The 25,578-nt window shown below is 45.6% G+C and overlaps 2 protein-coding genes across 6 annotated transcripts; both read right to left on the reverse strand.

The window, feature by feature from the left end:
• Positions 1-1,615: 1,615 nt before the first annotated feature.
• ehmt1a (euchromatic histone-lysine N-methyltransferase 1a) lies at positions 1,616-13,059 on the reverse strand. Of its 3 annotated transcripts, none has more exons than XM_020469932.2 (23): positions 12,853-12,963; positions 11,917-12,374; positions 11,705-11,834; positions 11,455-11,525; positions 11,100-11,355; positions 10,834-10,979; positions 10,518-10,661; positions 10,056-10,369; positions 9,829-9,912; positions 9,562-9,650; positions 9,255-9,361; positions 8,823-8,945; positions 8,164-8,265; positions 7,601-7,705; positions 6,985-7,139; positions 6,525-6,692; positions 6,271-6,415; positions 6,051-6,128; positions 3,329-3,444; positions 3,038-3,124; positions 2,706-2,784; positions 2,161-2,336; positions 1,616-2,020 (listed from the first exon to the last, which is right to left on the reverse strand). In XM_020469932.2, the coding sequence occupies exons 2-23, from the start codon at positions 12,325-12,327 to the stop codon at positions 1,855-1,857; spliced, it is 3,252 nt and encodes a 1,083-aa protein (XP_020325521.1). In that variant the 5' UTR covers positions 12,328-12,374; positions 12,853-12,963; the 3' UTR covers positions 1,616-1,854. The 3 variants fall into 3 exon arrangements, with proteins under 3 accessions (XP_020325521.1, XP_031674770.1, XP_031674772.1); XM_031818910.1 differs by having other exon boundaries at positions 1,618-2,020; positions 10,053-10,369; positions 12,853-13,059; XM_031818912.1 differs by lacking the exon at positions 12,853-12,963 and adding an exon at positions 12,643-12,664 and having other exon boundaries at positions 1,618-2,020; positions 10,053-10,369.
• Positions 13,060-18,650: 5,591 nt separating this feature from the next.
• On the reverse strand, positions 18,651-24,885 carry LOC116367759 (uncharacterized). Of its 3 annotated transcripts, none has more exons than XM_031818931.1 (3): positions 22,743-24,885; positions 22,246-22,369; positions 18,651-19,674 (listed from the first exon to the last, which is right to left on the reverse strand). In XM_031818931.1, exons 1-2 carry the CDS (start codon positions 23,941-23,943, stop codon positions 22,287-22,289), a joined length of 1,284 nt encoding a protein of 427 aa, XP_031674791.1. In that variant the 5' UTR covers positions 23,944-24,885; the 3' UTR covers positions 18,651-19,674; positions 22,246-22,286. The 3 variants fall into 3 exon arrangements, 2 of the variants coding, with proteins under 2 accessions (XP_031674791.1, XP_031674795.1); XM_031818935.1 differs by having other exon boundaries at positions 22,242-22,369; XR_004208435.1 differs by having other exon boundaries at positions 22,246-24,885.
• Positions 24,886-25,578: the final 693 nt, after the last annotated feature.

The raw sequence follows: 25,578 nt of genomic DNA on the forward strand, positions 1-25,578 counted from the left end.
TGCTCCGCCCACAACCGTAAGGCTCTCCAGAGGGTAGTGAAGTCTGCACAACGCATCACCGGGGGCAAACTACCTGCCCTCCAGGACACCTACACCACCCGATGTTACAGGAAGTCCATAAAGATCATCAAGGACAACAACCACCCGAGCCACTGCCTGTTCACCCCGCTATCATCCAGAAGGCGAGGTCAGTACAGGTGCATCAAAGCTGGGACCGAGAGACTGAAAAACAGCTTCTATCTCAAGGCCATCAGACTGTTAAACAGCCACCACTAACATCGAGTGGCTGCTGCCAACACACTGACTCAACTCCAGCCACTTTAATAATGGGAATTGATGGGAAATGATGTAAAATATATCACTAGCCACTTTAAACAATGCTACCTAATATAATGTTTACATACCCTACATTATTCATCTCATATGTATACGTATATACTGTACTCTATCATCTACTGCATCTTTATGTAATACATGTATCACTAGCCACTTTAACTATGCCACTTTGTTTACATACTCATCTCATATGTATATACTGTACTCGATACCATCTACTATATCTTGCCTATGCTGCTCTGTACCATCACTCATTCATATATCTTTATGTACATATTCTTTATCCCTTTACACTTGTGTGTATAAGACAGTAGTTTTGGAATTGTTAGTTAGATTACTTGTTGGTTATTACTGCATTGTCGGAACTAGAAGCACAAGCATTTCGCTACACTCGCATTAACATCTGCTAACTATGTGTATGTGACAAATAAAAATTGATTTGTTCCCCATCAGAGGGCATCCGCCCTCCCATTCAAGTAACATTGCGCTTTGGCTAATCATGGTTGTTGGACCTGTTGGGATATATGGCGCAATTTCAGTGGCAACAGAAATTGAATATTATAATTTTGAATTTGCATTAGGACATTGAATTAGAATTTCATATTTTTCAATGTTTCATGCACAAATTTTTATTCATAAATTGAACTTGTCCGAGAAGTTGAATAAATTCAACTTTGATCAACTTGAAATAGCTTGTAGACTTGATAGACAATGAACGCAATATCTACCATATTGAAACTGAATATATAAATATTGCATTTGAATATTCAATTAAAGTTTAAAACTGAATGCAATATTCATTCATTTCAGTTAAAATTATGAATTCCATGATTCAATTTCTGCATTACAAATTCTAAAATATTTCTGTAGGCACTGAAATCGCTCCATAGGGGTAGCCTAGGCTACAGCAGATTATTCTTTGGTAAACCCTAAACACTCAGCTGTAATCTGCTTTGTATCATGTTATTTTTCAATATGCAAAAATTAACACACAATTTACTACGTGCCTGCTTATTGTCGTGTGGTGCTTCAAGTGCCTTTAAATATATAGCTTAATGGGTGGAAGTAACATCAAATTCAATACCAGCCTATAGCCTACCTGTATCTGTCATCACTGCTGTCAAAAGTGTTCAATCCCTAGGATACTATATAATTGACATATTACATTATTTATGGATAAAATAACTTACATTATCCTACTATAGGCCATTATTCATTGGCATGGGCTCCTCCCATATTTCTTGTAAACTGGAATACCCATCAACAAATCCAACAATTAAATGTTTTATAATGCACTTTATTACTATATTGCACACTTAATTAAAAAAAAGATACATGGAAAAGGTGAGCATTTGTCACAGTCTAGGGCTAGGCTACCCTTAGCATTTGATTTCTGTCTGCAAAGCCATTAAAATGACATTTCATATCAGTCTACATTTAAAAAAGGAGTCATAGTGGTGATAAGGGAGAGAAAGATCCCCACCATGGCTGGGGGAGGACCGAGGTGACATGGGGGTGTTATGATTGTGTTACGGCAGTATGGGCACATGACTGTTGGGCTGGGGCTGTCACCCTCTCTAAGCTCTGGGCTCTAGCGGCTGACGAGTGTCTACACCTTGGAGAGAAGCACTGGCAGCTGTAATACTTGCTCTTGACCTTCCAGAAGTGATCACCATAGTCAAACCTGAATGGGGAAAACAGGGTAGCCATCAATGCACATGTACTGGAGCCTATTGCTAGAGTATTTTGATTGATTCTATAGCCTGACATTAATACAACATAGAACATTCACCATCTATGTAATTATTGTTTTATGCGTCTCACCCAATCTGATCGCCTGACTGAATGGGCTTTCTGGAGAAGAAGGCAATGCGTGGGAACCGAAGGTCCTGATGCATGGTGAACACTCGGACTGCTAGCAGGTTAGGTTCACACAGGTGGTTAATAAACCGGCCAATGTTGCCAAAGAGTCGCGCATCAATACAGTGCACATCACCCACCTGCAAGACAGTAGATGAAGCAATCACTCACTCACTCAATGAATTTAATAGAATCACACATTAGTAAAGGCTGTCATGTTGATCCCTCCTGTAAGGCAGTAGCATACAGTCATTAAATTGTACATGTTTCAGTGTAACAAATAGCCAACAAGCAAACTATGAGGAAACACACTAGAAGTGCTGTAAGAGGAGCATGTATCAAAATAATGTTGTCTCGGACTCTGTGGCATTGTGTGCTCTGCAGCACCTCCCATTGGTATACAAACATGTACAAACATGCTACAGTAACAATACTACACTCAACTTCAGAATACCCCATTGGCCAATAAAAATGTGAGTTTCTCATAGACTTCAAATAAAAAAAATCACCTTATTGTCCAGGGTGAAGAGGAATGAGTCATTTTCCCTGCCATCTGCCTCGGCATCAGTAATAATTTCACCCACATACCTGCACAATAAAGATCCCGCTGTATATAATCTGTGTAACCACAACATTAAAATGAAAAACATACTTCCCGCTTTAACATGATCTGTTCATGACATCAATATTGGCTCATGTAATTTGTATGCTAAAAACATACATTGTAAGTGTTCTTCCTGATTCTGAAACTACAATTAAAACAATACATTTTTAGTTATGGTTAGGCTCTTTTCCAAGCGCTTTAATTCAAGCATGTCTTCCATAACATTCAGGGCCTCACTCGCAAATGAAAGTTCCTTGAGGAATATCCTGCAGTGCCCTCACACCCCAGCCCATCCTCTGGGTTTTATAGAGCTGCAGCCGAGCCCTGAAAACAGACAAGACAAGATCCAGTCAAACTAACTGATAACAAGTACCGTACAGGAAATAGACAAAAATATATTTGTCAGATATGACTACAGTGTCACACTGAAGCCATATTTGAAACTAATGTTATCGTGCTTGGCTGAAATACTGTATTCAACAGAAAAAAGGTAGACAGTATGCTGGTGGGTAAGGGAGGCTCTGTTACCTAAGCCCATTCTGAACCACACGGTTCCTGCAGCTCCTCCAACAGGAGCAGGCGTGGTTACACTCAAACAGGACCGGAGGCTCCTTCTGACAGAACTCCAGAGGCAGACGCCCCTCCTGAGCAACCACAAGCAACACACTTTACACATTAATATAACACAGCTAACACATCATATATGGGAGCTGCAAGAGTCCATAATGTCCATTTGAAATACATGAAAGCAATAACTTTGCCCTGCAATGGGAACTTTGCCCTGCAATGGGAACTTTGCCCTGCAATGGGAACTTTGCCCTGCAATGGGAACTTTGCCCTGCAATGGGAACTTTGCCCTGCAATGGGAACTTTGCCCTGCAATGGGAACTTTGCCCTGCAATGGGAACTTTGCCCTGCAATGGGAACTTTGCCCTGCAATGGGAACTTTGCCCTGCAATGGGAACTTTGCCCTGCAATGGGAACTTTGCCCTGCAATGGGAACTTTGCCCTGCAATGGGAACTTTGCCCTGCAATGGGAACTTTGCCCTGCAATGGGAACTTTGCCCTGCAATGGGAACTTTGCCCTGCAATGGGAACTTTGCCCTGCAATGGGAACTTTGCCCTGCAATGGGAACTTTGCCCTGCAATGGGAACTTTGCCCTGCAATGGGAACTTTGCCCTGCAATGGGAACTTTGCCCTGCAATGGGAACTTTGCCCTGCAATGGGAACTTTGCCCTGCAATGGGAACTTTGCCCTGCAATGGGAACTTTGCCCTGCAATGGGAACTTTGCCCTGCAATGGGAACTTTGCCCTGCAATGGGAACTTTGCCCTGCAATGGGAACTTTGCCCTGCAATGGGAACTTTGCCCTGCAATGGGAACTTTGCCCTGCAATGGGAACTTTGCCCTGCAATGGGAACTTTGCCCTGCAATGGGAACTTTGCCCTGCAATGGGAACTTTGCCCTGCAATGGGAACTTTGCCCTGCAATGGGAACTTTGCCCTGCAATGGGAACTTTGCCCTGCAATGGGAACTTTGCCCTGCAATGGGAACTTTGCCCTGCAATGGGAACTTTGCCCTGCAATGGGAACTTTGCCCTGCAATGGGAACTTTGCCCTGCAATGGGAACTTTGCCCTGCAATGGGAACTTTGCCCTGCAATGGGAACTTTGCCCTGCAATGGGAACTTTGCCCTGCAATGGGAACTTTGCCCTGCAATGGGAACTTTGCCCTGCAATGGGAACTTTGCCTGCAATGGGAACTTTGCCCTGCAATGGGAACTTTGCCCTGCAATGGGAACTTGCCCTGCAATGGGAACTTTGCCCTGCAATGGGAACTGAACTTTGCCCTGCAATGGGAACTTTGCCCTGCAATGGGAACTTTGCCCTGCAATGGGAACTTTGCCCTGCAATGGGAACTTTGCCCTGCAATGGGAACTTTGCCCTGCAATGGGAACTTTGCCCTGCAATGGGAACTTTGCCCTGCAATGGGAACTTTGCCCTGCAATGGGAACTTTGCCCTGCAATGGGAACTTTGCCCTGCAATGGGAACTTTGCCCTGCAATGGGAACTTTGCCCTGCAATGGGAACTTTGCCCTGCAATGGGAACTTTGCCCTGCAATGGGAACTTTGCCCTGCAATGGGAACTTTGCCCTGCAATGGGAACTTTGCCCTGCAATGGGAACTTTGCCCTGCAATGGGAACTTTGCCCTGCAATGGGAACTTTGCCCTGCAATGGGAACTTTGCCCTGCAATGGGAACTTTGCCCTGCAATGGGAACTTTGCCCTGCAATGGGAACTTTGCCCTGCAATGGGAACTTTGCCCTGCAATGGGAACTTTGCAATGGGAACTTTGCCCTGCAATGGGAACTTTGCCCTGCAATGGGAACTTTGCCCTGCAATGGAACTTTGCCCTGCAATGGGAACTTTGCCCTGCAATGGGAACTTTGCCCTGCAATGGGAACTTTGCCCTGCAATGGGAACTTTGCCCTGCAATGGGAACTTTGCCCTGCAATGGGAACTTTGCCCTGCAATGGGAACTTTGCCCTGCAATGGGAACTTTGCCCTGCAATGGGAACTTTGCCCTGCAATGGGAACTTTGCCCTGCAATGGGAACTTTGCCCTGCAATGGGAACTTTGCCCTGCAATGGGAACTTTGCCCTGCAATGGGAACTTTGCCCTGCAATGGGAACTTTGCCCTGCAATGGGAACTTTGCCCTGCAATGGGAACTTTGCCCTGCAATGGGAACTTTGCCCTGCAATGGGAACTTTGCCCTGCAATGGGAACTTTGCCCTGCAATGGGAACTTTGCCCTGCAATGGGAACTTTGCCCTGCAATGGGAACTTTGCCCTGCAATGGGAACTTTGCCCTGCAATGGGAACTTTGCCCTGCAATGGGAACTTTGCCCTGCAATGGGAACTTTGCCCTGCAATGGGAACTTTGCCCTGCAATGGGAACTTTGCCCTGCAATGGGAACTTTGCCCTGCAATGGGAACTTTGCCCTGCAATGGGAACTTTGCCCTGCAATGGGAACTTTGCCCTGCAATGGGAACTTTGCCCTGCAATGGGAACTTTGCCCTGCAATGGGAACTTTGCCCTGCAATGGGAACTTTGCCCTGCAATGGGAACTTTGCCTTGCAATGGGAACTTTGCCTTGCAATGGGAACTTTGCCTTGTAATGGGAACTTTGCCTTGTAATGGGAACTTTGCCTTGTAATGGGAACTTTGCCTTGATGTGGTTATGTACTTACTTTGTCATACCAACAGCGCAGGCTGAGCTGGGCACACATGCAGGTATTTGAAGAGCAGTCATCTGTACATACACAATGCTGAAATAGGAGGAGTGAGATGTTCATTAAACAACACTTGTCAAGAGTAAGTATGTCACTTGTTCTGGCCCACAGTAACTTATGAAGCAGAACAAGATGGGATTGGACATTGACTGTGTTTCACAGAGCACTGGAGGTTCACCTGTAAATGAGTGATGTCCTTGTCTATATTAATTGGGGAGGTAACACAGCTGTCAGGGACATATTTGTAGTTATCAGGACAGGAGTCACTGTCCACCCCGTTCACACAGGCGATGGGGACTGCCTCATATCCCCGAGAGATGTCCCTGAAGAAGACAGAGGACGACAAATAATCAACACATATACAGTAATTACATTGTATTTGACCTCTTCATGTTCCCTCTTCCCTCCATAAGCTAGACCATGTTGTTCTACCTGCTAAGGACCTTCTCTCTATGACTGTCCCTGCTTCTCCTGGCATCTGTCAGCTTCTTATTAGTTTTCAGGGACACCCACACCTTAGAGTTGTAGATACAGCAGTCCAGAGGGGTCTCCCCCTCTCTGTTCTTCAGGTTCACATCTGCTCCTTGGGACAGAAGCAGTCTGGAGGAGCAGACATCATACTGGATATGGTTAGAATCTCTCACACCCCCAGCAAGGCTATGGTTCAGCAGCATGCCTGCCCCCCACTGGCCAGGCTAGAGCAGTCACAGTCTCTGGATGTGAGTGTGTGTGAATATATATATATATATAAATAAATAAAAAACTGGCCTCATTGCAGGCTAGTGCGCTTATGATAACCTATCTACATATCCAGGTGGGATAGGATATCGTTCAAGAACAATCTGGTGTCATGCTGCAGCTCTGGGAGAACAGAGACTGGTGTACTACTCACGTCACACATTCCAGTTGATTCTCCCTGGCAGCGATGTGTAGAGTTGAGTCCCCATGGACGTTGACTGCATGGAGGTCACATCTGGCATCAAGCAGAATCTGAGCGATGTCATTGGAGCCAGACAGGGCTGCCCAGTGGAGGCAAATGTTCTCTTCCTAGAGAGGGGTCATAGGTCAACATGGAAAACATAGCCAGAAGAATACCTTCCCCAAACACCAGAGGTTAAATAAAAAAAAGGTAAAAAAAAAAAAAGGTTACAAATATTTACAAATGTCTGAGGAATAAATTATCCTTATACAGACCAGTTGATATGTTCTCTTTTTTCAATAGTTATTGCTATGACTTAAGTCGTTCCTTCAAGAAAGTAAGTGGACTAGTAAGTGTGCTCCCAAGGTGACATTCCGAAGTATCCCTTTAACTTAGATTACACCATATACTGTAGGTGAAACACATGCACCCCATGGGATCCATCCCACATGTCAGTGAGTACTGGAACCGTGCCTGTGTCTAGCCTCCCTCCCCAGGCTGTAACAGGTGTGAGAACAGAAGGTAGGTGTAAGGTGTTGAGATGAGATGTACAGTAGGATGAACAGTATGCATCCTATACAGTACTGACCTTGTCTCGGATGTTAACATCAGCCCCTCTGGAGAGCAGCAATAGGACCAGCTCTCTGTGCTTGTACTCTATAGCCCAGGTGATGGGGGTCCACCCACCGTCATCCTGAAACCAAGCACAACCAATCGTTGCTTTGAATTATGTTGCCTATTTGAATATTGGAGGTATGCTTCTACCAATGTATATAAAAGGTGGCTTTAGATTCCTTTATTGTACATGTATGTAAAAAGGCTTAACTTTACTAACAGTTTGTAGGCATTCAAATGAAAGGCAAAACATGGTAAATCCCCTGGAATCATGATCATCTCAGTCTAACTTTCCTGTTAAGGTCAGGAGTATTACAATCCATTTAATACTACCCACAACATATTTAACATCCTAATAGGCACTGTTGAACTGGGCTGACTTCCAACAGCACTGACCTCCAACTCATCCTGCCAAACACTTGCAGAGAGTACACATGAATTATGGATGGATGAAAGAGTGGAGGTTTGAATGAAGCAGTTAAAATGTCAACAGGACCCGTCAGTAGAAGAGGGAGCAGGGCATGGATCTGTACATACCTGACAGTTGACCTGCTTGGATGCCTTGGACAGGAGATGTTGAACTACATCGTAATGTCCAAGTTTAGCAGCCAGATGCAGACAGGTTGAGCCCTTGATATCCTGACAGGAGAAGATGAAAATGTTAGTCAGTCTTTTTCTTAATGACTATTTAAAGAAGCACCAATCTTGAGCTGCTACAGTATCTGGTTAATAGTTTTAGACATGTGCGTGTCATGGACTTAAAACAGTTTGATCACTTTCCACCAGAAACCAGCCCATTTAGCAAAGGTCTCGTCCATTTAGCATGATTTGGACAGCTGCTGCATGATTCATTTCTGTGCTCATATGTGTGAGAAATTGAGAGTTAACGGCAAAAAACAAAGTCTCCACCCTCGCAAAAAGAACCCCCCACACAATCCGTGTGGGCACACGCGCGAAGCAGTTTAAGCACTGTCTTCCCTAATCCTAATACGTCCAAATAAGCAGTGAAAAAAAAAAAAAAAACACAGAACTAATGTTGTTCGGATCTCACGCATCCCATTTATTTCTGCCAGATTCTCTTGGTCGTCACACAGAATCTGCCCAGAGATTATATGAACGGTAACAATGCTGGTTGGGTTAACAGAAGATCATGGCTATCCATGGGGTGATCAATGAGCTATGCTCCACACACTGACCTTATGGCTGAGCGCTGCCCCGGCCCTCAGCAGGTACTTGACTGTGTCCAGATGGTTATTCTCGCAGGCGTCCATCAGGGGGGTTCTCTGCTCCTCATCAAACATGTCCAGGTTAGCTCCAGCCTAGGGGGGATAGAGAATCCAAAACCTTTCACCCATGTATACTTACACAGTATAATAGAGCAGAAATTCTGTCCGTTTGGGACGCAAAACATGAACCCTCTGCACAGTAAACACAACATTCTCAAGGAGCACCATCAATACTGACCCAGAAAAGCAAAGACATGTTCTTGTTGTGGGGGACAGTACTTCAAATCTCTGAAGGAACGCAGTAGCAAAGCTAACTTAGCCATCTGCCACACTTATACACCAAGTGATTATATTGTGAAAAGATAGCCAATACCTGCTACATGTCAGAGTACATCTCCTCACCTGGACGAGCATGTGACAGACCTCCTGGTGTCCTTCAGATGCTGCAGCATGTAGAGGGGTCCTCTTGTTCTGGCTGTACATCAGGTAGTTGGGGTCTTTTCCATCCACTGGAACAAAGATGTTAATTACCCTTTGAGTCATGTTGACAACTTTCTCCTCGGGGACACCAAAGTAGATCATATAATATCACTCATGAAAATAAATCAGTAAGTTATTGTGATCTTTTTCATTGTTCAAAATATTAGAAGAGCTGCCTCCATGTAGGAAGTAACTAGGCTTATAAAGTGGAGATGTGGTGTGTACATACCCAGTAGATGGATGACTTTCTGGAGCTCTCCGTGATGGGCAGAGATGTACAGCTGCTTTGTGTGATACTTTACTTTCTTCGGCCTCATACTATACACAAAAGAGAGAGGGTGGGGGGTTGTATCAGCATCTGTAAGAGTGCTATTATATTCATCATTGACATGAAACAATAATGACCTGCTTTGTGTATAATTATAGTATTATCTCATCCAAATTGTTAAACGTTTAATAAGGAATGACTTTAAAAATAGCCCCCTTGTAACTTTACTTTTCATCATCCAGGGCCATTAGGATGCTCTCCAGTGACGTTTTAGCTGGTTCCTCTCCATCACCTAACATCTCCCTCTTCAGGCTAGTGCAAAACAGCATACAGCAATCATTAGCATTACATATGAACCTAAATAGCCTAGCAAATGTTCCATGCTCGCACTAATGCAAAGAGAAAAAGATACAAGAGAGATAATATTGAGAATGGAAGAGTCAAGCCTAAACTGCCTGTTGGGGGAGGTGTCCAGACTCCTCTCAAGCTCAGTGGTCTTCTTTGCCCTGTGAATGAGGGGCCTGGTGGACACAACGGGAAGAAGGGCCACAGGGTAAACAGCAGGAACAGCTGGCACAGAAGGAAGTACAGGTTCAGCTTTGGGGACAGTGACAGGATTGGAGATGGTTTTGGGAACAGTGACTTCCTGGGCCCCGGTGGCATCCTCTCCACAGTGGGGACAGAAGCTCTGGGCCTTGATGACTGATGCACAGCCACGGTGGAAACGGTGAGAGATGCTGCCATACGGTCTGCACTCCATGAAGCTCCCCTGCATAACATACATTAAATAGTCAGATATTAAAAAGGCAAAGGAGTGTTAAGAATGAACAACCAACATGCATCATAAAGCAATGCGACTGGTGTGACCAGCCAGTCAGGTCTATTTTGGTTGATCCCTGCTGCATCCCTCCACTTACCGCCCTGCAGAAGAGGCCACAGCCAGGGCAGCACTGGTGCTTGACCATGCCGGCTCTGTGGTCCTCACACAAAACCAGCAGATGCACTGTGTTGGAGGGACGCATCATCTCATGCTTCAGCACACTCCTCTGACACCGACTCACCTGTAGTGAAGAGATGAATGGAGGGATTGATAGAAGAAGAAAAAAGAGAAATAAGGGTTGTTTAGACATTAGCGCAACACACAAAGGCTGGGAACGGTTAACTTCATCCTCTGGGGAGGAAATCTGGAGCGCAAGACTAGGGAAAGTTCGCTTCAGAGCAGGTCAGCTTTACCAGGCCATCCACACTCTCTGTGGCCATGCAGGTGTGCTCAGTCTGGGACAGGCTCTCCCCACTGCATGGGGTCTCCATGCGACAGCAGCACAGAGGGAGCTCTTCAGACAGGTCTGTCTCTGTCACCTCACCATCAGCTGGAAAGCCTGCAAAATAACACATCCAGATCAACAAAACAGATTGAATGTACAGCATAGTAATGTATTGTACAAGAATAATTTAATAACTTATGACGAAATGTGTAAACCGTCTCTGGGTAAACTTACCTGAGAGAGAAGGAGAGAACAGCTCCTCTTGGGCTTTCAGATCCAGAGATTCTAAAGTCAATTCAGTGTATTCCTGCTTACTGCAGCTGTCCTCTTCCTCCATTTTGTTTCCTTTGCTTAAGTCAGTTGCCTTTTCTTCACACTGCTCGGCTAACAGTGCTTGGCTTTCTTTTATTTCACAAATCTCTCTGTGCGTCAGGTCTACTCTCTTCTCTCTGCCGCTTTCTTGCTCTGCCTTTACAAATGAGCTCTCTTTCTGCAGGGAGAAGAGGATAATCATTCAGACACTATTAGAGCGAAACAAAGTTCATCATTTCTACACAAATCTTTACAATAGAGTAGATGGGTCTCTGACCTTCAACACCTTGGATTTTTTCTTAGGGACAAAGTTATACATTCCCATCTTCCTTTTCCTCTTCCTAGACCCTGCAGATACATTGGGACGGTGAGGTGGCAGAAGGTGGTCCAAGCAGGCAAGTACAGTATGTCATAACTAGTCCCAACTTAGTACAGGTGCCAACTAACTACAAGTGCCATCACTACATAGAGTGGAGATATGAGACAGTTTAGATAGAAGAACAGTCTTACCAGCAAGGCAGACTAACCTGGCTGTGACTTGGTAGAGACAACCCTGTTTCCTTTACAGCTCGGAGGTAGCTTGATGTGGGAAGGTGCCATTGTCTTTTCCATCCCCAAGACTTCCAGGCTCGACTCTGCTCCGTCCCTGCTTAAACGCTTCACAACAGACTCTTATGAGTTCAGACACCAGTCATTTAAAAGCATGAAACATCATGGACTGGGGTTGGATGAACATTACCTTCAGTGCTGCTGGATTGCAGGCAGGTTTGCCCATAGTCTTCCATGCACACTGTGTACTGGATGTTGGGGCAGGGTCCAGACATGGATAACTCGGAGTTTGTACATCTGAGATCCCTGCTATAACAGCTTCTCTACCACTGTCTGCAGGAGTTAGAGGGGTTTTGCTTAGTCCATGGGGTGAACCACCTTTCCTTTGAGGGGTTGCCCTCGCTTGTTTTTTATGCAGAATAAAACCATTGGACCCAGCGACTGAGCCGTGAACAGATGTCATCTTAGCTTTGGATTTTTTGTTCACGTGCGATTTAGCACTAAGAGCCTTCTTCCCCTTGGCCCCTGTGGGTGTCACAGAGCGGGGTTTAGGATGTCTTTTCCCTGCCTCGGATTCCTGACTGACTCCCCTGCGCTCCATGGCTGTCCTGGAGGAATTCTCTGGCCTCTCCACACCAAAATTGTCACCTAAAAGATTACAGCTGTTAGTACCATTAAGTGGAAGAGGGTGAAGGCAAATAGCCTAATGGTTAAGAGCGTGGGGCCAGTAGCTGGAAGGTTGCTGGTTTGAATCCCCAAGCCAACTAGGTGAAACAGCTGTTGATGTGCTATGGAGCAAGGCACTTAATCCCAAATTAACCTCCTGTAAATTGATCTGGATAAGCACATCATGTAAAAGAATGGTAGGGGTAAATGAGGCCAGTGTGAGAGTGATTAATGAATAGACAGAACTCACTAGTCCCCCTTAGTATTTCTACAAATGATGCTGTACTGTAAGAATCCAACCTTCAAATCCGTAAATCACTCACAAAAAAAGCTAAAAGGTTGAGAAAAACAAAACAAACAAATCTCAAACTACTAGGAAAACACACAAAGTACAGCAAATGCAAGTAAGATCCAGAACAAGGCCCTTGAAAAAGTTTAGAAAAATAGAGTAGCTTCATACCTGCTTTCTCGATGGCCTTAGTTGTTGAGCGAGAGTAAGACGGGGGGCAGGGAAAAAGAACCGAGCCAAAGTACACTGCTTCCCCTTCCTTTCCCCACCCGGCGCACACGTTCAGCCACGGTCATGTGACAATAGCTGCTGTTCTATTGGTTCCTTCTGCACAGCCCAGATGGAGCATGCTCAGTCGACATGTGTGTCTACTTTTCAGAAGGAGCAGCGCATCAGCCAGCCAGAGTGTGGCACAGCAGTATCATAGATATCTTACGCAGTATAGCCAAATATTTGTATAACTAAACGTGTGGTATATAGCTCCAGCAAAGACCTCTCACTTTACAATCACATTGAACAATATCTTCTTCGGTGGGGTTTTAGGGCAGACTACATTCTGAAAAGGTGTATTGCAGCCCACTACTGAATACGAAAACTAAAAGGAGGGAAATCCATATTGTAATATGATACTATTGCAATGATGGCAAGACCATTGAAATATATATATATTTTGTCAAATACTTTATACAAAAACAAAAATTCCAGAAATCTATACCAAAATTACCAATTTCCGATCAAATTCAATCATCTAGTTAAAACATCATCCCTAGTTAATAACAAAAATAATGACATCTTGAATCATAATTAGATTATCTTGAATCATAATTAGAGTAAATCCAATTGCCCTGCTTATTTTTATGTTTTTATGTGTATGTATTTAAAGTCTTCTTGTTTTACCTGAATGTTTTGTTTTGCAATATAATTTTCAAAATAATTTTCAAAAAGAGGGAATGGGGAAAATACATTTTCACTCTTAAAGGCCCTAAAAACCTGCTTTTCTGATAAAGGGCATTACATCTGCAGGAGCACTTCTTTTTACTTCTATTGATCCATTATTAAGGTATGATTCCAGTACACATGAGGGCTGCGGGTACAGTAGGTGGCGGTAATGCAACTTTATAGTTTACTGGCGGTTGACGTCCACAGAAGAAGAAGAAGCAGGCGGCGTGAGTTGTCACTAGTTACCACAGCCACAAAGTCCAAATTGGCCATCATAAACATTTAAGAAAACAAAAATTTAATTTAAGGTTAGGAATAAGATTACCAGTGTGGTTAGGGTTAAGGTTTGTGGCAACAAATTACAACCAATTATGTATTCTCTCCTGCGTTGGTGCAGGAAGAGATAGGAGACCATAAAACAGTAGCTAACCAATTGTGCTATTGTGTGTGTTTTTTCATGTTATTTGTAACTTATTTTGTACATAATGTTTCTGCCACCATCTCTTATGACCGAAAAGAGCTTCTGGATATCAGGACAGCAATTATTCACCTCGTACTGGACAAGTAATTTTTCTTTAACGAGTCGGGACTCGATTTACTTCAGACACCCGGCAAGGCCCAAATCCCCGTTATTCGCATGAAGAGACATAGATATCGGGGACGTAAGTTGGGGTGCCTTGTAAGTATCCGAAAGCGAGTGAGTAATTCCCCCTCTACCATCAGTCCTAATAGCCAACGTTAAATCATTGGACAACAAAATGGATGAGCTCCGATCAAGATTATCCTACCAACAGGACATTAAAAACTATAAAATCTTATGTTTCACTGAGTCGTTGCTGAACGATGACATGGATAACATACAGCTGACGGGGGTTTCGGTCCATCAGCAAAATAGAACAGCTACATCCGGTATGACAACGGGTAGCGGTCTGTGTGTATTTGTAAATAAAAGCACAAAATCTAATATTAAGGAAGTCTCAAGGTTTTGCTCGCCTAAGGAAGAGTATCTCATGATTAGCATTAACAACCTCTCCCTCAACTTGATCAGGACAAAGCAGATGATTGTGGACTACAGAAAAAGGAGGACCGAGCACAGCCCCCTTATCATCGACGGGGCTGTAGTGGAGCAGGTTGAGCGCTTCAAGTTCCTTGGCATCCACATCACCAACAAACTAACATGGTCCAAACACACCAAGACAGTCGTGAAGAGGCCCAACACGACCACACTATTTACCAAGAGAGTTTTCATCTATATTTTTCGTAGCTGTCTATTTACCACCACAAACCGATGCTGGCACTAAGACTGCACTCAATGAGCTGTATAAGGCCATAAGCGAACAAGAAAATGCTCATCCAGATGTGGCTGTTTTGTTGTCTGAAAGCTGTACTCAGATTATTGCATCGTTTGCTTTGTCCGTAAAGCTTTTTGAAATCTGACACAGTGGTTGCATTAAGGAGAAGTGTATCTATATTTTCAAGTCTAACAATTATATTTTCATCGACATTTATAATGAGTATTTCTGTAAAATGATGTGGCTCTCTGCAGTATCACCGGATGTTTTTGGAACTAGTGAACATAACATGCCAATGTATACTGAGATTTTCTTTATATAAATATGCACTTTATCGAACAAAACATACATGTATTGTGTAACATGAAGTCCTGTGAGTGTCATCTGATGAAGATCATCAAAGGTTAGTGATTAATTTGATCTCTATTTGTACTTTTTGTGACTCCACTCTTTGGCTGGAAAAATGGCTGTGTTTTTCTGTGGCTTGGCTATGACCTAACATAATCGTCTGTGGTGCTTTCGCTGTAAAGCCAATTTGAAATTGGACACTTTGGTGGGATTAATAACAAGATTACCTTTAAAATGGTATAAGATACATGTATGTTCGAGGAATTTTTATTATGAGATTTCTGTTGTTTGAATTTGGCGCTCTGCACTTTCACTGGCTGTTGTCATATAAGAAGTTTTAAGCAGACGATAGTCCTTGTGCCCAAGAACACCAAAGTAACCTGCCTAAATGACTACCGACCCGTAGCACTCAGATCTGTAGCCATGAAGTGCTTTGAAAGGCTGGTCATGGCTCACAACACCATCATTATCCCAGAAACCCTAGACCCACTCCAATTAGCATACCGCCCCAACCGATCCACAGATGATGCAATCTCAATTGTACTCCACACCGCCCATTCCCACCTGGACAAAAGGAACATTGACGTGAGAATGCTATTTATTGACTACAGCTCAGCATTCAACACCATAGTGCCCTCAAAGCTCATCACTAAGCTAAAGACCATGGGACTAAACACCTTTCTCTGCTACTGGATCCTGGACTTCCTGATGGACCGCCCCCAGGTGGTACGGGTAGCAAAACATCTGCCACGCTGATCCATAACACAGGGGCCCCTCAGGGGGCATGCTCAGTCACCCTCCTGTACTCCCTGTTCACCCATGACTGCATGGCCAAGCACGACTCCAACACCATCATTAAGTTTGCCAACGACACAACAGTGGTAGGCCTGATCACTGACAACGATGATAGCCTATAGGGAGACCTGGCAGTGGTAAGAGACCTGGCAGTGTGGTGCCAGGATAACAACCTCTCCCTCAACTTGATCAAGACAAATGAGATGATTGTGGACTACAGAAAAAGGGGCTGTAGTGGAGCAGGTTGAGCGCTTCAAGTTCCTTGGCATCCACATCACCCACAAACTAACATGGTCCAAACACACCAAGACAGTCGTGAAGAGGCCCAACAATGCCTATTCCCCCCCCAGGAGACTGAAAAGATTTGGCATTGGTCCTCAGATCCTCAAAAAATTCCACAGCTGCACCGTTGAGAGCATCCTGACTAATTGCATCACCGCCTGGTATGGCAACTGCTCAGCCTCTGACCGCAAGGCACTACAGAGGGTAATGCTTATAGCCCAGTACATCACTAAGACCAAGGTTCCTGCCATCCAGGACCTCTATACTAAGAAGTGTCAGAGGAAGGCCAAAAAATTGTCAAAGACTCCATCCACCCTAGTCATTGACTTGTCTCTCTGCTACCGCACAGCTACCACAACAGATTCTACCCCTAAGCCATAACACTCCTGAACAGCTAATCAAAACGCTACCCAGACTATTTGCATTGTCCCCACCCCTTCCCCCATTTTCACACTGTTGCTACTCTCTGTTGATTATCCATGCAGTCACTTTACCTCTACCTACATGTACATATTACCTTGACTAACTGGTGCCCCAATACATTGCCTATGTACCAGTACCCCCTGTATATAGCCTCTCTACTGTTATTTTATTGTTGCACATTAATTATTTGTTATTTTATTTATTCATTTTTTAACAAATACTTTAACACTTTTTTCCCCTTAAAACTGCATTGTTGTTTAAGGGCTTGTACATAAGCATTTCACTGTGAGGTTGTATTTGACGCATGTGACATACAATTTGATTTATTTCCTTATGGAATAATAGCCACGTGAAGGGTTCTGAATATACTGCAGCACGCCTGATAAATTGAAATCAATTTTATGGTTATGGAATTACAGCTGTCTGTTCAGAAAGAAATCTAATTCAGAATAGCCTACTACACCATGATAAATCCTATAATTTAGCCACAGAGATGGATAGCCTAGCTGTGGATTGTAGCCCAATAACAATTAATAGCCTGCAGTCGGGAACGACCGGCAAAGCTGTCAGTGAACAAACAGCATGCAGACAAAACAGGCCTTTCGCAATATTTCAAATACAGACTATCAAATCAAATACAGGCTACCAAAATATTTGGTCAACTTCCAAATATTGTTTTACAATAATATACCCCTCAACCACAAAACACAATAATGATAATATAGAGAAGAAAAAAATATATATATATATAGTCCAAGATATATATGCACATACACACATGTACAGTACATATTGTTGCTAGGGACTCTCCTGGAAGAAGCTAGCTAGCTAACAAAGAATAACAAAGATTATCTAGTTAACAGAAGAGAAGAAAGACAAAATAAGGACAGAAGAAAAAGGACATCAAAGTGAAACAGTCCTCTAAAGACACAAGAGACAATAGCACAAGAAACAACGCTTCTATTGCGTTTATATTCTATAGCTTCTTCAAGGGTTCCAAGATGGCATAGCAGTCAGACGTCTTTTGTCCTCGTCTTGTCCTGTGTATATATGTTTTGTATCTTTTGTCTTTTTCTTCGCATATCTTTTTATATATTTTTTCTAAAAACTCAACTTCAAAACACTCTACTGCAACCCGCCTCACCAAATGTGGTGAGGATCTGTTTTTTTTTTCAAAAGTATTATTCACCTCATATCCGAAATCCACAACAGAAGCTAGCCAGGAGTTAGGCAGCTCACTAGCTAACGTAAGTATTCAGCTAACCACGGCTAGGGGTCATCAGCTATCCTTTAGCTCAGAAAGCTATCGCCAGTTTTGTACAACGTGACTCAGACCAGAGCATACCAGACCTATTTTCTCTCCATATTCCCGGATTTCTACCGCAAGCTCTGGACATTTACACCTGGATCTTGCAGCTAACTAGCTGCTATCCGTGTGACTATTGGCTAACGTCGATTCCGGAGCAAACACCAATTATCCCGGAGCTAGCCAGCTGAAGAGTTCCATCAGCCACTCCTGGGCTACAATCACCTATCCGGACCCGTTTTACTGCCGATGCGGAGCCCCACCGGGCCTTCACGACTGGAATACCGACGTTATCTGCCCGAGGGAGTTATTCAACTGGCCCCTCCATCACGACTTAACCTGAACACCCATCTGCTAACTGCGGCCCACTAATCGTTAGCTGTCATGAGCATATCGGCTGCTATCTGAACAGGTCCATCGAACAATCTTCTTGGGCCACTATAACTATTTTGACAATTTGATTGGTCCCCTCTACCACACGGAACCCACTAATCTACCGACGAAAACGCATAGGGTGGCTAAAAACAGACCTCCATCTTCTGCTAGCTTGCTACCCATGGCTCGGCTAGCTGTCTGAATCGCTGTTTTTTTTTTTCTTTTGGAAAAGTTTTATTGGCACAATTCCTTTAAAAACAGCTCATACATTTTTTACATCATTTACACACATAAAAACGGCAACAAGGCATAAAACATAGCATTTGAGAGTTACATTTGAATTTGTTAAAAAGTACATGTTGTTAAAATCAATTAGTTAAAACAACCATGAGTAAAAGTACTTTCCTTGTAAAAATATCAAATCTGTAGAAGCCATTTAAAATGTGTACTAATGATCTAAAAAGGTAAAACATTTTTAAGACATGAAAAACATGTTAAAAAGCCACTTTGTTAAAAAGCTGTCTTCAGTCCTTTGTACAGGAGCGGGGTGAGTCTTTATCAAGCTCACCTCATCCTGCTCCTCTGAATAGACCATCGTCCCATCCTTTGGGGCCCAGAGGAGATCCCTCCCCTAGGCGCATCGCCCTAGGCGCCGCAGCGCTGTCAGGCCGTGGCCGCCGGGACCTAGGGTGTTGTGGGGGACCCTTCGCCTGGGGTCGAGGCCCCCTTCCTTTCGTACCACCCCAGGGCTTCCGTGGCTACCATGGCCACTGCCTGGGGGGTGGTCTCTACGTTTTTCGCTACCAGCAGGTTGCGGGAGGACCACAGTGCTTCCTTCAGGCACGTGAGGGTGGGCCAGAGCTTGGTGAAGGTCTTCGATGAAATGGGCCTTCGGCCCACCCCATATAGCACGAGCTGAGGTGTTAGGTCCTCCCCTGCTGGCAGACACGAGGTAATCAGGGGGCCTGCTTCCTTCCACAGGTCCCTGGCGGCTCTGCACTCCCAGAGCATGTGCCTCACCGATTCTTCTTGGCCGCAGCCTGTTCGGGGGCACGCGGATGTCCTCGCCATGCCCCGTGAGTGCATAACGGCCCTGACCGGGAGGATCTCGTGGGCGACCATCCAGGACAGGTCCCGATGCCGATTCAGTAGAGCAGGATGGGCCACGTTGCGCCAAACCGTTGTGGGCTCACCTGTAGCGAGCCCGCGCACTGGACATACTGGTTCCCGCTCCTGCACAAGAGAGAGAAGAGAGCTGTGTTTTGTTAAGACCGTGACTGTTTCTTTTTCCAGTTTAAAATGTCTTAAAAACTTCTGGAGCTGGACGTAGGGCGGGGGTAGCAGGAAAGAGACTGGGGCTCGCAGGTCGACTGGGATCAGCCTCAGAGTCCTGAGGTATGATCCCAGCCAGAACCGTGCGAGGGCCTGAGTCTTGTTGTTGACCGGGGAGGTGGCAAGAGTCAGATGTAACGCTGTGTAGCGGCTGCCCAGGAACAAGTAGAGGTCAGGCAAGCCTTTCCCCCCCTTGGACCTGGGCCTCTTGACCACCTCCCTCCTCAGCCTCTCCCACTTGCCTCCCCACAGGAAGTAGAAAAGCATTCGCTCCAGGTCTAAAATACTCCTTCGAGGGGGGATAAAAACAGAACTGATTAATAAAAGCACAGGTAAAATCACAGCTTTAATGATTAAAACCTTGCCCTCAAGAGTCAGCTGTCGTAGTCCCCAAAAACCCAGTCTCTGTCTTACGGTCCCCAGGATTCCACTCCAGTTACCACTCCCTCCTCCCCCCCGGTCAAACTTTACCCCCAGTACCCTTATGTCCGTTAGTTTAACTGTCAGAGGTAGTCTGGTCAAGTCTGGGTCTGCCCACGGTCCGAAGAATTGGGCCTCTGTCTTGTCTCTGTTCAGTCTCGCCCCAGAGGCTCGACCGTACCAGTCAGTCCTGTCCAGAGTCCTGTCGACAGATAAAAGGTCGGTACATAAAATGTTGACGTCGTCCATATAAAAGACGCACTTGGCGGTCATCCCCCCACTCCCCGGGATACCCACCCCACTGATCCCTTGGTCCCTTCTCAAGACCTGTGCCAGTGGTTCAATACAGGCTACGAACAGAAGAGGAGATAACGGACAGCCCTGACGGACGCCGCAGTGTACTCCCACTGCTTTTGACAGATGCCCATTTACAAGGATTTTGCTGGTGATGTCCCCATACAGCAGTCCCACCCAAGCTAAGAACCTGTCCGGGAAACCCATTTTTTGCAGTACCTTAAAGAGGTACTGGTGCGAGACCCGATCAAAGGCTTTTTCAAAATCTAAATTTAGGACTACAAGCCGCATGTTTCTGTCTCTCGCATAACAGATGGCATCTCGGATCAGTATCAGGCTGTCCGTGATCTTCCTTCCGGGCACGGCACAGGTTTGGTCCGGGTGGATCACCTCCCCTAAAACAGAAGACATTCTGAGTGTTAAAACCTTGGTAAAAAGTTTACAATCAAAGTTTAAAAGGGTTATCGGTCTCCAGTTCTTCAAGTCAGTCCTGTCGTTTTTCTTATATAAAAGAGTCACGATCCCCACTCTAAAACTGTCTGGTAATCTGTCAAGATGTTCAAAGTCGGTAAAAACAGTCAGAAGTTCGTCGGCTAAAACATCCCAAAAGGTCAAATAAAACTCCAAAGGGAGGCCGTCCTCCCCCGGTGATTTACCCCTCTTAAAATGTTTCAGTCCTTGTTCGATTTCGGTCCTCGTCAGGTCTTTTGTCAGGTCGTCTGTCTTGGGTAGGGTCTTGTCGATGTATGTTAAAAGGTCCCCCATTGTTTCTTCGCACACATCTTTTACCCCAAACAGTTCCCCATAAAAATCCTCAACTACTTCCTTTATTCCTTCTGTATCTGTTTTTAAAACCCCATCTTTATTTTTTAAACGAGTCATTAACCTACCCTTACTAACTATTTTCTTTAAAAAGTACCTAGTGCACTTCTCCCCCTCTTCTAATTCCCTTTCCTTACTTCTTAAAATAACCCCCTTGCTTCTCTGTTCAGCTAAAAATGCCATTTCCTTTTTTACTTCTTTAATTTCTTGGTTAAAATCAAGGCCCTGTTGGCATAGGTTAAAATACCTTTCCAGTCGCTTTTGCAGTCCCACCATGCATCTATCTTTTTCTTTACTTTTTTTCTTTCCTATCTCTCTAAAGAAGGTCCTCGTCCTTCCCTTCACCATTTCCCACCACTGTGCTCGCGTGTCAAAGAAGTCCTGTAGCGTCTGCCACTGGCTGAACTGCTCCCTGTACTGGCTAACTACTTTATCATCTTCTAAAAGGGAACAGTTCAATTTCCAGGGCCCTCTTCCCACAGTCACACCCGAAGATAGTGAAAGGGTGCACGTCAGCATTACGTGATCTGAGAAGAAAGCAGGGGTTATTCTAGCATCAGTTGGGGGACAGTCCCGGGTAAACAGATAATCGATGCGAGAGGCTCTGGTGCCGTCACCACTGGTCCAGGTGAAGCCCTCCTCTCTTGGATGCAGGGTTTTAAAACAGTCAGTCAGTTTAAAATCCCTGCACAGCCCTTGCAATAAAACACTTGACCTGTCTACCTTAAAATCCCCTCCTGCCCCTCTCCTGTCTGCTCTACTTAAAACACAGTTAAAATCCCCACCCACCACTAGAGGATCCCTCCCTAGCATGTGGGACTGCAGGTCTTCTAAAAGTGTGCACCGGTCATGTTTGTCATTAAAACCATACACATTTAGCACGTTAAAATCCCTCCCCATAAAAGTACAATTGGCTAAAAGAGCACGCCCACCTACCACCACCGTGCTCCCCTTCACCACCACCTGTGGGGTCTTGATTAAAATGGCAACACCGTCGTTCTTGTTAAAATTGGAACCACTCCAAATGGAGGGCCCGTGCTGCCACTTATCCTCCCATTTCCTGTAAGAGGATAAAAAGGGTAGACCACACTCCTGTAGTAAAAACACATCAGAGTTAAACCTTTCTAAAAAGGATAAAACCGACTGTGCTCTTGTTACCGTTCTTACGCTCCTCACATTTATAGTGGTGATTTTAAAAGCCATAAAAGGGGTGAGTAAAAACAGTGCTAAAAGAAGAAGCATTGAGCAGTTAAAAGGGGGTTAGTTCTCAGGGACTTTCTCTCTCTCCCTCCGGGGTAAGGGAGTTTGGAGGGGAGAGGAGGTTAAAATAGGGCTTAAAAAGGAGACTTGATTGGGGGAGTTGGAGGGGAAGGTTCTGGGTTCTTCCTCCCCCTGAGAGCTCTCCCACTCCACCTTTCCTTTTTTCTCCTCACCCTGTTCGGGGTCAGAGAGCTCCTCAGCGTTTCTTTTACGTAGGGGGAGGTGTTCCTTCAGAATCTCCCCCTCCTCTCCCGTACCTTCTGACACAGTCTCCATGGTGCTTTCCGACACCGACCCTATAATATCTGACCCACTTGGGGAGCTTTTACTGAACATCTCTCCGGAGCCGTCTTTCTCGGCCCTTTCTCCTTCAGGGGTCACATTAGTCTGGGGCAGGGGGATTGGGGTGGGGAGGGTTTTGTCCTCTCCTCCCACTTCTTCCACCACTACACCTTCCGCGCCCTCCACTACAGCCACCACCACCACCACCGGCTCCACAACTATCTCCTCCACCACCACTACTGCCTCCTCCTCCACCACCACCGGCTCCTCCACTACCACCTCGGCAACTGCCGTTCCAGCCCTCTGGCGCTCGGAAGCCCGGTCCGCGGCCGCCCACTCCCTCCTTCCCGCCTTGGCCCTGTTGGCCCAGGAGGAGGGGCAGTCGCGGATGAGGTGGGACCGTTCGCCACAGAGGTTGCACGACCTTCCGTTCGTGCACTCCTCGTAGCGGTGGCCCACCTCCCGGCACTTCATGCAGACGACCTTCTGACAGGCGTCTGCAAGGTGGCCATGTTCACCACACTTACGGCACAGCTTGGGCTGGTCCTGGTAGTGAACATGGCCCCTGTTCTCTCCGAGGACTATGGTGGATGGGATGGCTTTCAACCCACCATAGCCCCCAGGGTCCTCCCTTTGCTGGACAGTGACCCTCCAGGCCCCTGTCCAGATCCCATCGAGGTCTTTTACCTGGATCAGGGGGCCCTTCACGTTGCAGTACCTGTCCAGCCATACTGCAACGTCCTCCGGCTGTACGGTTTCATTGTACATGCGGATAATAACGGTTTTAATGCTATTATCCGTCAGCTTGGTCACCTCAAACATTGCTGTGAGGGACCCCTGGGTGTTCAGGGCGTTCTGGAGTTTCCCCCAGAACTCCCTCAGGAAGCTGGCGTTGGCAAAACTGACATCGAAGCCCTTCCTATAGGGGAGGGCTAAGATGCAGTTTACCTGCGCGGGATGAAAGCCGAGCTCTTTCTGGAGGAATTTTCTGGAGAAATCCAATCGGGATAACTCCATTATTTTTCCTCCCTTCTCCTTTAGAAGGAGGCGCACTGCATGGTGCCTCCTCATGCCAGCCTGTGCTGCTGACATGATGGAGGCCCACTCCCTTTACAGCCCAACACCAGTGAAAGGGGGAAGAGGGGGGGAGGGAGAAGAAGGAGGGGGGTGTAAAACAGCCGAGGAACTAGCAGGCTCAGCCAGGCTGTGCTGAACAGGTCCTACCAGTAGCACGGGACACACAACAAACTATCTAGCACAGCACCAAACTAATCTTATCAACAATGGGAAGGGACACAAGGATATTTTTTTGGGATATTTTTATATTTTTATAATTAAAGACACGAAGGGGAAGGACAAAAATAGACAAAAACCAAACAAGGTGCGGGGGAGGGGCAAACTAACAAACAAATTTAGGTGAGGGGAAAATAAGGAGAAAACAAAAGGGGCACTGACCAACACAAAACCCTGCCAAGCTTGAGGGCCGAGAGAGCTAGCCAGCCTCACCAGCAGACCAGGCCAAGCCAACCAGCTAGCGAGCCTCACCAGCAGACCAGGCCAAGCCAACCAGCTAGCAAGCCTCGCCAGCAGACCAGGCCAAACCAGCTAGCAAGCCTCACCAGCAGACCAGGCCCACCAGCCAGCGAGCCCCACCAGCAGACCAGGCCAAGCTAGCCAGCTAGCGAGCCCCGCCAGCAGACCAGGCCAAGCCAACCAGCCAGCAAGCCGGCCAGCAAAGGTCCCCCAGTTGGCGACACAAAACAAGAAACAGAAACAAAAGGCAGTTTTTAGGGGGTGAACTAACAAATACAAGGTGGATAGGGACAAGGAAAATACAGTCAGACAAACACGCGACAATGCAATGCCTGCCGCGCCTCAAGGGCTAGCCGGCAATACAACACTCAAAACAGTAGGAGTAATTGAAGGGGGGGGAGGGTAGGATACAAAGGGGAGGAGAGGTACAAAACAGGACAAACAAGGGGAAAACTGAAATGTAAATAAAATAAGAAAGAAAAAGGACCAGAGGGCCTTTAAACTCACCCTACAGGTGCTGGTGCACCTGTAGTCCACCACCAGAACCACCACCTAACCCAGGACAAAAACAACAGTGAAACAATACAACAATAATGATTTTGAACAAAAATAATTAGCACAACTCCGGCGCCCTCCGGCCTGCGATCACTTCTCTGATCAAGTGCAGCACTGTTGAGGTCACTACACGTGATCTTAGCCAAAAGGCCGAGAAGCGAACAATCTTCTTGGGCCACTATAACTATTTTGACAATTTGATTGGTCCCCTCTACCACACGGAACCCACTAATCTACCGACGAAAACGCATAGGGTGGCTAAAAACAGACCTCCATCTTCTGCTAGCTTGCTACCCATGGCTCGGCTAGCTGTCTGAATCGCTGTTACTCCAACCAACCTCACTACTCACTGGACCCTTATGATCACTCGGCTAAGCATGCCTCTCCTTAATGTCAATATGCCTTGTCCATTGCTGTTCTGGTTAGTGTTTATTGGCTTATTTCACTGTAGAGCCTCTAGCCCTGCTCATTATACCTTATCCAACCTTTCAGTTCCACCACCCACACATGCGATGACATCACCTGGTTTCAATTATGTTTCTAGAGACAATATCTCTTTCATCATCACTCAATGCCTAGGTTTACCTCCACTGTATTCACATCCTACCATACCTTTGTCTGTACACTATACCTTGAATC

This window comes from Oncorhynchus kisutch, linkage group LG3, assembly GCF_002021735.2.
Source record: "Oncorhynchus kisutch isolate 150728-3 linkage group LG3, Okis_V2, whole genome shotgun sequence".
In the NCBI taxonomy this organism is placed as follows: Eukaryota; Metazoa; Chordata; class Actinopteri; order Salmoniformes; family Salmonidae; genus Oncorhynchus; species Oncorhynchus kisutch.

Excerpts from the sequence above, each read along its gene's own strand:
- ehmt1a (XM_031818910.1), bottom strand. The coding sequence starts at position 12,327 with ATGGAGCGCAGGGGAGTCAGTCAGGAATCCGAGGCAGGGAAAAGACAT. Across the intron at positions 7,706-8,163 it reads CCAAGCAGGTCAACTGTCAG|GATGACGGTGGGTGGACCCC; the intron begins GTATGTACAGAT and ends GCTTGGTTTCAG. Across the intron at positions 3,445-6,050 it reads TGCGCTGTTGGTATGACAAA|GAGGGGCGTCTGCCTCTGGA; the intron begins GTAAGTACATAA and ends GTGGTTGCTCAG.
- LOC116367759 (XM_031818931.1), bottom strand. The coding sequence starts at position 23,943 with ATGTCAGCAGCACAGGCTGGCATGAGGAGGCACCATGCAGTGCGCCTC. Across the intron at positions 22,370-22,742 it reads GCTCTCTGACCCCGAACAGG|GAAATGGGAGGATAAGTGGC; the intron begins GTGAGGAGAAAA and ends ATCCTCTTACAG.